The 14,912-nt window shown below is 54.9% G+C and overlaps 1 protein-coding gene across 1 annotated transcript; it reads left to right on the plus strand.

The window, feature by feature from the left end:
* The first annotated feature begins 285 nt into the window (after window positions 1-285).
* On the plus strand, window positions 286-9,871 carry LOC119103627 (phosphatidylinositol N-acetylglucosaminyltransferase subunit H-like). The gene is made up of 3 exons (XM_037227233.1): window positions 286-338; window positions 7,198-7,413; window positions 8,994-9,871. The coding sequence occupies exons 2-3, from the start codon at window positions 7,207-7,209 to the stop codon at window positions 9,282-9,284; spliced, it is 498 nt and encodes a 165-aa protein (XP_037083128.1). The 5' UTR covers window positions 286-338; window positions 7,198-7,206; the 3' UTR covers window positions 9,285-9,871.
* Window positions 9,872-14,912: the final 5,041 nt, after the last annotated feature.

The following is a 14,912-nucleotide window of genomic DNA, read 5'->3' on the forward strand; positions in this document are numbered from 1 at the left end:
CCTTTCTTGTTAGAGAGTCTTCCTGCAGACTACAGTCGTTTGAAATGTGTAGTGAGCAATAACATGATTAGCTGGCGTGTTTGGAGGGACATGACGCGGCTTCTCCGAACTTAATCTACGTCCTACTGATACGGACAATATTTAGTTACGGGTATTTAATGGCAGAGGTCCAGTATTAAAAGAAGACTATGAGGTTTTTTGACAATGACGAAGCACCAAAGTCATTTGTGGCGCTGCTGACGAAAATGCCGTGGGACGCGGTCTTCTTTGCGGGATTTGTAATAAGTTCAATAAATTTAACGTTGCTTATTTGTAAGACAAACAACCGGAATCATCAGGTAAGATATGGATGTTTGTTATTGCTACGTCGTGGGTCTGTCAGGTTTAGATTGGCGTTTTTGTAGCCAGGCAGACTTCGTGAAGCGAACTGTAAGGTCTGATATAAAAATTCCAGAAGCAACGTTCCATTCAAGAGGGGTTCATGGTGGTTGCCTCTGGTTTCTGCCACAATTTTTATGTTGCATTTTTTACTGACTTGTGGTGCTCTTATGCGTATATGTCAAAAGGAGGGAGCAGGGTTTCCCTCAATTAGTGTCACACTTCGGTGCGGCCGTAAGTCATGCTGAAATGTATAAAAAAGTGTAAACTGTAAGGCCAGGTGCTATTGGCTCCCTTTATTGTAAGGAGCATGCTTGTTATTACAGCATCTTAGCTCAACCAGGGGCTACACAGTTCTTCCAGGAAACCAGAGGTACAGGGTTTTGATTCCCTGCAGTACCCTCCTTCCTGCCAGGGCAAGTGGCAGGTGACTCCACATAGCCTCAGTAGCTAAGTGGGTTGTAAAGCCCCAATGACACACACACACAGATCTTACTTTGTGGAACTCATTGCAGTGAATGGATTTTTGTGCAGACTGAACACAGTATGAGCAGTGGGGTGCCCACTCAGCATGTTCAGAACATACCCAGGAATGGAAAGGGCTGAGGGGTGGCCAAAATAGATACCAAAACTTATGGGTAGTCACTAACTTAAAGTATTTGATGAAGTTTGGAGGTCTTCTTTGGGCAGACAAATATATGTGCTATGCATGACATGCACCTGCCAGTTGAGTAACATTTGCTTGGGTGGGGAGTGAATCATTGAATTTGACCCCCTGAGATCTCAGAAACTAAGAGAGCTAAAGGTGTTAAGTTGGCAGGGTGTATTGGCCTGTATGTGAACTCAGTTGTGTCCAAATGTGTGGTGCCCAAATCATAACTGTCAAGTCAAATAAGGTCAAACTCCAAATTGGTGTTCAAAGTGCCCCAGAACCTAGATGCCTGTTCTGACCAAAAAGTTACTGATACTTTTATGACTTAAGTGACCTTGTTTGAATTTTTGCAGGTCATGATGACCAAAATCAGTGCAAGACTGCTCAGAGCTTGCTTTTGAATAAGCTTACAAAGATTATGCCAGGCTGTTTGTTCCTGAAAATAAAATGTTGACCCAGGTCATTTAAGGCCAGTAACCCATCCTGACCCTTATAAAGTGTATTGAAGATGCATAATGTGGTTCCCATTGTCCATGAATTTGAAAGGAGTGACCAGAAACTCCCCCATACAAAAGCTTTAGAGTAATAAAATAAGTTGGTTTGACCTAGGCCTGACCTTCATACCTGGCCTTTGGTCAATGGACTTTGTGCTTTTCATCGTCGCATTGCCTGAGAAACCATCTCAGCGATGTGTGGCGTCATCTAACACTGTTGCTACATCAGATTGAACAGTTCCATAGAAATTGCATTTGCTGAATCCATGGCCTTACTTGGATCTGTCCGCAGGTCAACAACCGCACAAGGTATAAACCGTACAACCAGTACTGTACGATCTGATACCACGCCCTCCGCTATTTAATGTTCTACATCTATGAAAAATTTGGCACAGTTACGCCGCGCCTGTTTCGGAAACTATTGCGGAAAAACCTTCGGGGTTGAATTGAATTCCCACCCGAGCGCATGTTAACGTTCGAAGACAGTGCTCCACATTTGACGACATTGAAACACCCATCCAATGTGATTGAAAAAATATTACTTGTGGCTATTGATATATCTTTAAGTGCAAAAATCTGCCCTATATTACAAAATTTCAGTATCACCTAAACTGCTCCTCAATACATTGTCATTTGGATACATCATGACACATTTTATGATGTCATAGTCGTTGCCAGCTTGGCGGTGTCAGAATTGCTGCTGTAGCGAACGGTGTTCTCACTTGTGGTACTTCAAGCGCCTCAAGATGGCGTTGGTGTCTGTGCGTGTGTTTGTATTATAAGCGGTTACAGCGTGTGATTGGCGTTTTCTCGTGGTGTTCGTGTAGATTTGTCCGCGATTGTATGTTGTTTTTTACTTGCACTTGTATGTTCGGTTACAGCGCTGTTCTTACGTTCTTTGATTCTCATCTTCATGCCCGGCATAGCCAGCAAAACTACCCAAATGCTTGTGCTATATCTCAAAACGCGGTTTGTGCTCGATACACACAACAACAAAAAACACCAGCCTAATACTGGTTGTTACCAGGGCGCCGTCTGTCGATGCTGCGATTCGTGCTTACGTTCTCCAGACACGAATTTGGTTTGACTATGCTGTTTTGGATCTTGAACACAAGTGTGGCTATTGAGGTGGGGAATTCGTGTGACGTTTCAGTGAGGACACACGTGGGTGGGTGACTTTCAAATACGCGGCGCGAAATGGGACTGCACAAGTTCGCGCGCGTCTTAGCCCAAAGATGAGTGGCTTTGAAATCGTAAAAATGGCATGATTGTGAACGACAGAGAATGATCATGAACGTGGCTGTCTCAGTTCAAAACCCGTACATATGTGGAGCAGCCCCTTTAAGAACGCTCCCCGAAAAGAATGGTTGGAGCGTGGTTTGCACCTGAGGGCATGCTATCCATGTGATCAGGCATGTGACCTATGTGACTGACACCTGTGTCCATGAGATCGTTCATTCTGTCTTCGGTCACAGTTTGTGGGTCTTGTATCGTCGAAAGCGCTCCACATCGCTGCGACGCCAGGCTGTCAAAATCCGGTTCCGGTCTCGACTGTGTTAGTCCAGCTTTCTTGCAACTGCCAAATTTTACGTCTCAGGTGTCAGCCGTTTAGGAAAATCCCGGCTCTGGTCATATCGTAATGCTTCAAGGACATAATCATGCCAGATTACACAGTATGTACGCAAATGCTCGGAAATAAAAACCTATAGCACTGTTCACGTGCCCCTAAAGCAATCTTCAAAGAATTGTGCTTTGCGTTGCTGAAAATCTCCCGAAGCCGTGGCCAGTGGTTGCAAACATATTATCTCATAACGTGTGCGAGGGGTGCCGGTAGTGTGGTGGTTAAGGGGTCTGCGTTAACCACTGCGCGTCTGGGAAACCAGAGGTACGGGGTTCGATTCCCCGCGGTCCCCGCCCTTCCTGCCAGGGTGAGAGGCAGGCGACGCCATATAGCCTCAGCAGCTGAGTGCGTCGTAAAGCCCCAATGACATGACATGACACATGGCGTGTGCGACAGCTTGCCGGGTCCACCAAGCTGGGTGGGGCCGCCCACATGGACTTTTTCATCACTGTTAAAGTAAGACTTGCTCGTCCTGCGGTCGCGTCCGTAATTTGACCATGCCATTGCATTGAGATGTCTAGGTGTTCCACGGCTGTGACACAGGCGGATGTGCACTGATGTGTGGTGTTCACGAACGCGTATATGAATGGCGCTTCTTGAAAACCGGATGGCTTCAGGCTTGGCAAGACGTAGCAATTTTAATGAAGGAAGCCCAATATTTGGAATGGCCTAGTGACCTGTATGCCTATGTACGTTTTCTCTCCCCAATCTGTCTCGGTTTAGGCTGTGGCCTGTTGAATTCGAGGCTGGGCTCGGGAAAGGCCGCCCACTGGCACACTGCTGGCATACCTTTGGGTCGAGCAGCGCTGAGATCGCCTCGTTACTTGCAGATGACACTTTCCGATTCACCTGCTCGTTTCAGTTTCACGTCTTTATCTGCTCTGGCTGTTTAGATCCAACATTGATCCCTAGAACTGCAGCCGCGGCCGGCGGGTCAGCAGCTTGCGTAAGAGAGCATTTGGTCGGTTTCACACATCGACGCCGCCTGTTTGAGTTTGATTGCCCGTTCTTCGTCCGAGAAACTGTGGCGGCTTCGCGGCGCTGCGACGTCGAGTTGTCGGTTGTCAAGATCAAGATCGGCGCTGCGACGTCGGGTTGTCGGTTGTCAAGATCAAGATCGACGCTGCGACGTCGGGTTGTCGGTTGTCAAGATCAAGATCGACGCTGCGACGTCGGGTTGTCGGTTGTCAAGATCAAGATCGACGCTGCGACGTCGGGTTGTCTGTTGTCAAGATCAAGATCGGCGTTGCGACGTCGGGTTGTCGGTTGTCAAGATCTGAGCCTGGTTCCGACATGTGCTACAGTGTTTCACAGTATGATGGTTATATGCTTCTTATGCCGATCAGACAGCCAGGTGAAACCATGTTGGAACTGTGATATTGATGTAAAACATGTAACAGTTTTATGGCTTTATGGGTTAAGCAAAAAAAAAAACTGGTACTCTGATCAAACGGCTGGAATGAAAATGCCTTCAAAACACATTCCACAACTTTTCACAAAACACATTCCACAAACACATTCCACAACATTCCACAAGTAATTTCCCCAACTGTTGAAAACTGAATGGAGTACTAGCAATGAAAGAAAAGATGTAAGCTCATCGGAACATGCCTGACCGGTCCGGGCCACACCGTCGAAGCTGCACGATGTCCAGTCATTTAACCTTACGGCGTAGTTGGCCTTCAGACTTCCTTGGCCTGGGGCTTTCTCATAATCAGAAGCGTGTCAATAATTATACATATCACGATGTCTAGTGAGGGGAATGACGAGTTCAGTAGTGTGTAGGCTATTTTACCGATGCATTTAGCATTTACGCTGTCCATAGTCTGAAAGGGAACCTGCTCTACCGCAGGTGATTCGCATAATGTGGCTAAATATTCTGGGGTGGGTATCATGGTTAACTCGAAAGGGTGCGTTGGTGATGGAGTTCGAGAGAAGGAGAATAGATTTTACTGATTTGGAATCAGACGCATGTCGGTATTCCTGTTCCATTCATTAGCCATATGCAGGTAGGCCGTTGAGTACCGCATTGTGGAAGTTAGTCATTGAGCTGATACGGAAATGTTTGCAATGTGCGAGGGTTTTGATATCTTGGAAGTGTATTAATCCCATTGCAACCCGAATCAACACGCTGTAGTAATTGTGCAGGCACTGCAATGCGATGTGTATTTGGTCTAGCGCAGCGTAGTTGATGCGCATTGAGCCTCTATGAGACTGAGGATTTGCTTCCTTTCTTTTAGAGCCATGCGACATACCAGGAGCCCGTGGTGAGCCTATTTGGTGAATACCACTCAGCACACCTGAAATATTCCGAGTTCGTAAGGAAAAAGAATAACACTGCTTATTTCAAGCCCATTTCGCACAGTCACTCACTATCTTGCACACAGCCACCCATCCTTATTTGTTTAAGTGAGTTGTTCCAAACAGTTTGCATGGGGCGTGGGTGACTTATGCATATTTTCGTCCTATAAATCGCGGCGAGTCTCCCCCATGGACAGCAATTATATATCCGCAATTGCACCCGTAATGCACCATACTTGAAATGTCACATGTGTGGGCCCATGCCTGTGTGCATGCGTGTGTTTTTTTTATTCAACCAGCAAACACTTATAAATGAGACAAAGGTGTAATAAATGAGATAGATGTGGACCAATTTTGAATTTTCCATTATGGATCTGTTTTCCGGTGCTGTCACTGGTGTAGACTTGCAGCACGCGGATGCACTGAATAGTATCTCGAAGACTGGCTGCATATGTTCGTACGGATGACTTAAGTATGTATAATTATCTTGAAATATCGGGAAAGGAACTGCCCACCCATCAGCGAGAGCCCACCGATGGCTAACGAACAGCACACGTAAATTGGCGTTGGTTTTGGGTCTTGCGTTAGCTCCATCTTACACCATTTCGGAGGTAAGGGGTGACCCAGTGAGGGGTATAGTAACACTGCTGCAGCCGGTCTTGACCCCGCGACCGGCCCGGCGACCCGGCCGGCCGACGGGTGTCTCGGTGGTGGGGACGCCGCTTGGTTACGGTCGTCATGCGCGGCGGCCGGGGCGCCGCGCCCGCCGCTGGACGGGCGAAAACAATCGCGGCACTGCGAGGCTGGCTCAGCTGCAGCACCCGACCAAAATACATTTCTTATACATGTATATATATATATATATATATATATATATATATATATATAAGAAATGTATTTTGGTTTAAGGGCACATGAACTACGCAGGTTATTTGCGCCCCAGAGGACATATGGTGGACGGGGAATTCATCTTCTCAATTATTTTAGGCGCAGCAGCAGCGTCTGCCATTTACCTCCATTGGTGGCGATGTTCGGTAGCGGCTGTCCACTTCCTTTGCATGCGTGAATTTTCGCCCGGACAATGCCGTGCAAAAGGTCGATATTGTCGGTTCCAAACCTATCGCAAAGTGAAGTAGATTCCAGTCATATGCACTGTACAGTGTCAGAATGTTTGCTTAGTTATTTTGAAGAACAAATTCCACACATCGGATAATATCATAGATTACGTTAGCCGTCCAATTCATTTGGTTGGGCATGGACAATATACCGTAATGACACAATGCTGCCAATGGCACCAGATTTGCCCTTCCAAACCACACCGGAAATGTACATTCCAACTACAAGAGCGTGAAAGGAATTGGCAACTGATTGTAGACGCACACCCTCACGATCACCAACGCACCGTAGCTGTTTTTTTTTTGTGTGCGCTGTCCGCGTTCTTGTCGCTGCCCTGCGTGTGCAGTGAGGCGGCCGTGCCCCGCACCTGACCGCCGCCGGCGCGCCCCGGCAGCGGGACGGGGATGGTGCGCGTGCTCCGCTGCAGTGAGGCGGCCGTGCCCCGCATCTGACCGCCGCCGGCGCGCCCCGGCAGCGGGCGGGGATGGTGCGCGTGCTCCGCTGCAGTGAGGCGGCCGTGCCCCGCACCTGACCGCCGCCGGCGCGCCCCGGCAGCGGGCGGGGATGGTGCGCGTGCTCCGCTGCAGTGAGGCGGCCGTGCCCCGCATCTGACCGCCGCCGGCGCGCCCCGGCAGCGGGCGGGGATGGTGCGCGTGCTCCGCTGTGTCCCGGGCCGCCTGGCCGAGTACGAGGTGAGCGGCGCACCGTTCAGCGTCTCGCTCTGGCTCAACCTGACGGCGCTGATCGCCGCCCTGCTCTTCTGGCTCGGCCTGCACACGCTCGACGACCGGCTGCTGGTGGCGCTGCTGGTCGGCCTGACGGCGGCACTGCTGGCCAAGCTCCACCTGAAGGTGAGGGGCGGCGGCCGGCCGCGCTCGGCGACGCGGCGGGGTGTTACAGCGGTGCGCAAGGAGGGCTGATCCTGCCGAAAATGGGCACGGGATGGGGAGAACCGGGCGGACCGTTAAGCCTCCTTGTCGTGACGTAGGAGGGCAGCCTCAGGATAGCATCGTAGTGATTCCTTGAGGAATTTTGAGATGATTTTGGCCAGCCCACTCGTTAGGACGTTTGTGCGTCTCTGGTAATGACTGGAACCCACCAACGATTACGTGCTCTCAGGATTGACTTAAAAAGCTGGGGCTTTTCCGGCAAGTCTAGCAATGAGCAAATTGCTCGTCTTGCTGGCGCCTGGGTAACGTGTTCTCCTGTATTCGTTCTGATGCGTGCTACGATTTAGCATGCCTTTTTGGGGGGATAATCCCCCATGTGGTAGTGCGTTGGGAGCATTCTGCATGTCATGAAATATGAACCGTGTGGCGTTTTCGGTGTCTTAACAGTCTCAGCGAATGTATCACGTAAACTGGAGCAGCACGCTACATTATCGCTACTCAAAGCTGTCCCTGTATCGGCTAGAATTGGCTGAGACATAATTCCCAAAGTTTGTGTGTCCGTGCTTCTCAGTGGATGGATTTAGTGGGTTCACAATCCTCTTCAAGGACTATTGAACCCATATGTCACTTGACCACCCCGCGGAGCACCACTTTAGGTACAGATTGCCGCCGCCGGAACTCGCAGCTCTCTCATCCGTTCAGCTCGATGACACGGCCAATATGGCCGCTATGACAGCTCATATTGCGCAATGCAATCGGAGAAATGGTTTGCTGTCGTATCGGTCAGGATTACTCCAATTGAATTTGCTCTTACTGCCGCCACCGGACGGATGCGAGGCCCCCGCGGGACAGGAAGGAGGCAGAAGCGTGTGCTGCACATATACGCGTGGGAGTTGTGTTGTCAGTGCCGCTGATGAATGATAGTTCAATCGATTCCATCCAAGCTTGTGTTGATTTAGTCGCATGTTGTTTTGAAACTGTGCAAATACGGATATTCCATCCAAGCTTGGGTTGATTTAGTCGCATGTTGTTTCGAAGCTGTGCAAATACGGATGCTGGAAGTGCCCAATAAAAATGGCATGATGCTGCCTCACCGATTTTATTTGGAGGATGTGTGCGTTGTGCGCGGATTGCGTTTCTTTGATGTTGTAAGGTTGATGTCGTAATTGGTTTTCACCTTTTTTGTTAGGTGCTAAATATACATCGTTTATTGCATCGGGCGGTTCCTAGTTTAGCCGCTCCAAAGGCTGTAGCGGATGCTATTGAATATTTTCATCCAAGTGATTCGACATGACATCACTTACGTGTTTCCAGTGTAAATGCTCACCTTCAGTCGCAAACTTGCTATCGTGCTGCTGATATCACTGCCGCGCTATTTCGCCACTTGTTTATGCTCGTGCCATAGTGCAATGGTAGTAGGCTATTTCACGGAGTTATTAAAATTATCCCCGGATTTTCGTGACAGCCTCATTTCACCGCGCCGTCCCTGACCCACATTGTTTTGCGCCCTCTTCGTGACCCGAGCGCTCCGGCCTTCGCAGGTGAAGCGGGAGACGCTGCTGGTCGAGTCGTCGCTGGGCGTGCAGCTGACCACGACGTTCGCCAGCGGCCGGCGCTCCTCGCTCTTCATCCGACGCGGTCGGCTCAGCGACGTGGTGATCGCCGAAGCCTTGACCATGCACCGCGTGGTGGCGTACCTGGCGATCGTGCTGCGCCACCCGCCGCGCCTCGTGCCGCTCTTCCGCCACACGTGGCCGCGCGTGGCGCAGCTACGCGACGTATACCGCGGCATTCAGCTGATCCTGCGGCCGGAGGAGGCCGCCAGGCGGTGACGGAGAGGCGAGCAGTTAACCGGACGCGCGCGGGCGCGGCGGCGGCTCGCTGAAGGGCCGTGGTGCGGGCTGACTGTGGTGCTGAGGACCGCGAGCGGATCGGAGGCGAGAGGTCCGAGACACGAGGTGATTGATTGTAGAGAACCGGCGGTTCTGCGGGTGACGAATGGGCGTGAGGCTGCACGCCGCGACAGTTGAGGCGAGCCCCCGCTTCGACTCGTGAGTCGGGTGAGACTGCTTCAGTACGGGAACAATAGTGATAAGTTATCGCAGATTTTAGACTCAGGTCGAGTGAAGAGGACTACCTGCACATCGCTAGCGATTGCAGGGGCTGATGGTGGTGGCACTGAGCTGTGATCCCCGCCTTGGGTCGCCTGCCATAGATCAGCGGACGACGCGGTAGAAGCCTCGAAACCCTGTGCTGATCTGCGCTGTCCTGTGTTCATCAGCGCGGCGTCGGTAGTCTGGACGCCAGTGAGTTTTGCGTACTCCCGCCGCCGCCCTGGCGGGGATGCCGCGGGTGCCCAGTCCGGCCGCGGGCCGCCTTTCGCCCGATAAACGGGGCGCAGCGCGTGCCCCAGCGCACCCTACCGGAGGCGTCGTCGGCAGCTGCCGCTCGTTCCGACGAAGGGCCCGGCCGATGCGCCCTCTGCCGACGAGGACTCGCGCGTCGCTGGCCAGCGCCGCCCGCCGAGGGCTCGTCCGGGCCGGCGCTGACCGAAGCCGCTGCTGTTCGTCCCTCGTCCGTTGCCGCTGCCTGGCCTGCCGGACGAGCACGTGCGCCACGTGCACAGCAACGGCCGCTACGTGGTGGCCAAGACGGCCGCGGCGACCCTGCTGGTGTGGCGACTGGACAAGGGGACGACGCTGGTTGCACAGGTACGGTGGTGCCGACGGGTTGGCGTCAAGGGCGGCCACACCTGCAGAAAAGTGGCGAGAGAGTACTTGGGGGAGGGGGCGGGGTAAATGGTGATAGAGAGGACAGCGATCAATGCGGGCGAGGCTGGTCGGGATCCCATGTAAGCGCCGTGATGACGCACGATTTTAACGCTGCCATGGAGGTCATGGTGACGGTCGCCCACGCCATGTACATGAAAAGGTGGTGCACACCTGTTTGTGCTTTGACAAGGGGTGACCTGTTAATTGAAATGGTCTCAATGCTGTATGATGCATGAGGTTTGTGCGTCATTATAACTAAATGATAAGTACTTAAGGATTCAAAATGTTTACTCAATGCCTTGTATCCTTCGGTGACCATTGTCCCATTTTCATACTCAATACTTTCTCAGTCGGTGGAGAGCCGGACGCTGCCACATCCCCGCGTGGAGTGTATGGCGCTCCAGGATGGCTCGGGGCACCTCCTCGTCACGTGCGCCCGCAACATACTTCTGTGGGACCTACGAGGCAAGTACTGCATATTTTTCACGGGGCATGTCGTGCTGCGTAGCATTACACCAACATGCTGCAGCTTATTTGGAATTCCTGGAGGCCTTGTGTGCCATCCTGCTGTTTGTTCCGATTGAGTTATATTGCAAGCTCTTCGATAAGTTTTAATGAATGTCAAACGTGTTGGATTTCGTGTTCAAAGTGTTGAAGTTTGGTTGTTTGATCTTTCGAAAGAGCCAACCAGAGCGCCCGTGATGCTCGGAGAGGACTTCTCGACGGTGGCGTGCTGCCATCTATCGTCTGGTGGCGAACCTCAGCTTGCCGACGCTGCTGCTGTTCTCTCGCTCGGCGTGGGCCAACATGTTTGGCTGCTGGATACGGACCGCGTGAAGCACCTGATGACCCTGCGAGGTCACGACAGCACGTTGACCTGCGTCCGCCTCGAGGGCACCATTTGTGCGGCCGGCAGCGAATCGGGCGAGGTCAAGGTAAGACAACCTTTTCCACCATATTGTGGGAACCACAAAACCCCATACTTACGGTCCCAGTTTCTTCTTTGGCTAGTTCATTCATCATCCCTATGCTTTTTCGGACCAGTTTAAATAAAAATGTATCATAGGATCATGCGCACATGCATTGTTTCCACAACACTGCGTCTTCACAAAACGGGCTCGTGTCTTGTTTTCGCACTAGAACGTTTAAGTGTGTTGGTTCAATTCACAGCTCCTACATCAGCCAACCTTTTGGTCTCTGGACGTTCCTGAGAGGGACTTAAGAGCGTCGTGTCTGACTCCGACCTCCCTGTCGGCCAGGTGTGGGAGACGGCTGGGCCGACCCTGCTCTACACCTCTCACGCGGTCACCCCGCGCCCTGCCGGTGACCTGGCCTTTGACCGGGTAACCGGGCTGCTGGCGGCCGGCCGCGGCTCCCAGGTGGCCGTGATGGGCGAGGTGGCCGGCCGTTGGACGGAGGTGGCCGCCGCCGAGCTGGAGAGGCCCGCCCCAGAAGGTCGGTCGGCTGCGGGGCGCGGCTGCGGGCCGCCGACCTGTACTCCGTCGCTGGTCGTCTGGCATGGCTCCCAGACGGTGCAGGGTTTTGTAGCTGGCTGTGCTGAATGTGTCGGGGTGAATAGCGTTGGCGTCAGAGCGCCCGCCGGTGCGTGGCAGGAGCCCCCATCGCCATGGGCCTCGGTGATCACCCTGGCTGTGAACTGACCCTCGAATCGGGCCCAGTGTCGCCGCCCGCTGGCTCTAGATGTCTTCTATCACTCATCTTAACTATCTGCTAGCTACGGGTTGCCGTCACTTCGTATCACTTCATAGCATAGTATGTGTTGCCCGTCATTGTAATAACCTGCTGAGTCGCTCCGTGACGTCGCCTCTCCGCCACCTGACAGCCTGCCCGGGCTCCGTGACGCCGACTGTCCCCCCGCCTGACGCTGCCCGGGCTCCGTGACGCCGACTGTCCCCCCGCCTGACGCTGCCCGGGCTCCGTGACGCCGACTGTCCCCCGCCTGACGCTGCCCGGCTCCGTGACGCCGACTTGTCCCCCCACCTGACGCCTTCCGGGCTCCGTGGACGCCGACTGTCCCCCGCCTGACGCTACCCGGGCTCCGTGACGTCGACTGTCCCCCACCTGACGCTGCCCGGGCTCTGTGACGTCGCCTCTCCGCCACCTGACGCTTGTCCGGGCTCCGTGACGCCGACTGTCCCCCCGCCTGACGCTGTCCGGGCTCTGTGACGTCGCCTCTCCGCCACCTGACGCTGCCCGGGCTCTGTGACGTCGCCTCTCCGCCACCTGACGCTGTCCGGGCTCCGTGACGCCGACTGTCCCCCACCTGACGCTGCCCGGGCTCCGTGACGCCGACTGTCCCCCACCTGACGCTGTCCGGGCTCCGTGATGCCGCCCCTCACTCCGCCTGACGCCGTCCGAGCTTCGTGACGCCGCCTCTCCGCCGCCTGACGCTGTCTGGCCGCCGCCGCCAGGCCGCAGTGCCAGTCCGCGGCCTGAGTGCGCGCTGCTGGCGCTGCTGGCGCTGCGGCGGCCCAGCGCCGCCCTGTTCGGCCCGCGCTCGCTGCTGCTGGCGGCCACCACCGACGGCCTGCGCGTCATCAGCCCGCGCACCTGGCTGCCCGTCTACTCGGCGCCCGGCACCGGTGAGCTTCGCGAGCGGCCGCCGGCCGGGCGGCCAGGCGCGGCGTCCCGGCATGGGCCGAGCGGCGCACAGATGGCGCGGGAGACTCCAACGCGTGTGGCCGGCTGTCAAACGCGGCGCGGGATTCGATACGAGTGAATGGGTTTGCCGTGAGCGAAGGCGGCGCGATCGGCCGGCTCGTCGGGTTCCGGTCAGAAGGCGTAATGGCCGGTTGGTTGGTGCGTCGGACCCCCGCGCGCTGAGCCCGGGTTCGAATCCCAGTTGCGCCATGATCCCTGAACGTTAATATGCCCAACGCAGTCGCTGGCGCTCCATAAAGGGATCGAGGTGATGCACGTCGTGTTCTCTTTAAAAAATGGCCGGTCACGTGACATCCTCGTGACATCTCGCGTGTGTGGTGTCCTCGTGCTGCCCTGGTGCCACTGTGGGACTGGTGGCCGGTGTGTGCACGCTCGCGGTTGTGACCATCAGCCGCCGTCCCGCGGCCGCAGGGCCGGAGCCGTGGGGCGGTAGTTCGCTGTCGCTGACGCCGGGCGGCGCTGCCGTCGTCTGCGGCCGGTCGGCCCTGCAGGGTCGCGTGGCCGCCTTCTCGCTGGAGGTGCTCGCGGACGTGGTGGACGATCAGCTCAGCGAGCTCTCCATCGTCTGCAGGTGTGCTGCCGTGGTCGAGACCGCCGTCTCTGTTGGGGGCTGTCTCGCGAGGACCAGCAAGTGGGGGTTGAAGGCAGCGACGGGCGGCTTGGCCGCTTGTAGTGATAAGAAAATGGAATGTCATGGGTGCAGATGGCTCGTTTTATGCCCGAGCTGATGTCCGCCTTGCCACTGTACAACGTTTGACAGCTGTCGATTGGTGGCCGTTCTTCCGGGGCCTCAAATAAAGACTCGTGCCTTTACAACCTCCAGTGCATATCATGTATAAGGGAGCAGCCAAACAAAGAAGAGCGTTACCAGTTGAGCCCTGGTTATATTATTTCTGCAATGGTCCCGACATAGTGAATCGCGTGATGGATCACGCATATCCACTGAGATTCTACTGCTCTAACCCATCCTTCCCGCGTCTCTTCTCCTCGCTGGGCCGCGGGTCAATCCCTCACCGCTGACGTGAGGCGCACCCTCAGGTCGCCGCTGCCGGTCGGCTCCGTGCTGCGTCCTCGGCCGGCGCCGGCGCCGCCGCCCCGGCCGGCGGCCCCGGCCCGGAAGGTGCGCTCCTCCGGCTACGGCTCGGCGCCGCGGCGCACCATGTTCCAGCCGCGCACCAACGCCGGCCGCGCCGCCAAGGTGGGCGCCGGGACATCACGGGGAGAGTGGCGCAAGACAGGCGCGGCTGACTGGCCATTGGCGAGGGGCGGCAACAGAGGAGCGCTAAGGGTTGGCGTGTGTGGTATGCCCAGGTTCAAGGGATGTCGGGTGAGTGTGGTGTGGGAATTGTCAATGCATCATGGCTGCTCTGTTTAGAATCGGCTCTCATTTCGGACAGAAGTGGCAGGAGACACATGATAGAGTCTCGACCGTCACAGACCGCCAGCATCGATGCATATCAAGCATCGATGCATATCACATGTAAGCTAGCTCGATGTTATCCTATAAATGTGCATTTGAAACGTCTGACACCCCAGCCCTCACCAGCCGCCACCGTCACCACGTGTAGTTCATAGACACTGCTCCCCAGCCGGGTCCGTCTCGGCTGTCCCTCTCGAACCTGCCATCGCCGGAGCAGCGACCGCCGGCGTCACGTGACCAGCCGCCGGCGCAGTGCAGCGCCACATACCGGTGTCACGTGGCGGCGCCGGTGGCCGGCCGACCGCTGAGGATCCTCCGCGAGGGCGACACCCTGCTGAGGATCGCCGTCTCCGGTCAGTAGCTCCAGCCCTGCATCCGCTGTTGCGCTCGGTCATGTGGTGTTCGTTCGGGCTCAAGGGACGGTCTGGTATGGATGGCGGATTTTGAGGGCAGATAGTGGCCATTTGTTTGGATCGCGGCATTCATCCCACCTCAGAGTATCATGTGATAAGCGCTGCGCAGCGCTCGGCCATCCATTGGCCAGTGTTTGCTTTTGTCAGCCCGTGGTCCTGTGTGATGTTGCGATG

This window comes from Pollicipes pollicipes, unplaced genomic scaffold, assembly GCF_011947565.3.
Source record: "Pollicipes pollicipes isolate AB1234 unplaced genomic scaffold, Ppol_2.1 Scaffold_2555;HRSCAF=2994_pilon_pilon_pilon, whole genome shotgun sequence".
NCBI lineage: Eukaryota > Metazoa > Arthropoda > Thecostraca > Pollicipedomorpha > Pollicipedidae > Pollicipes > Pollicipes pollicipes.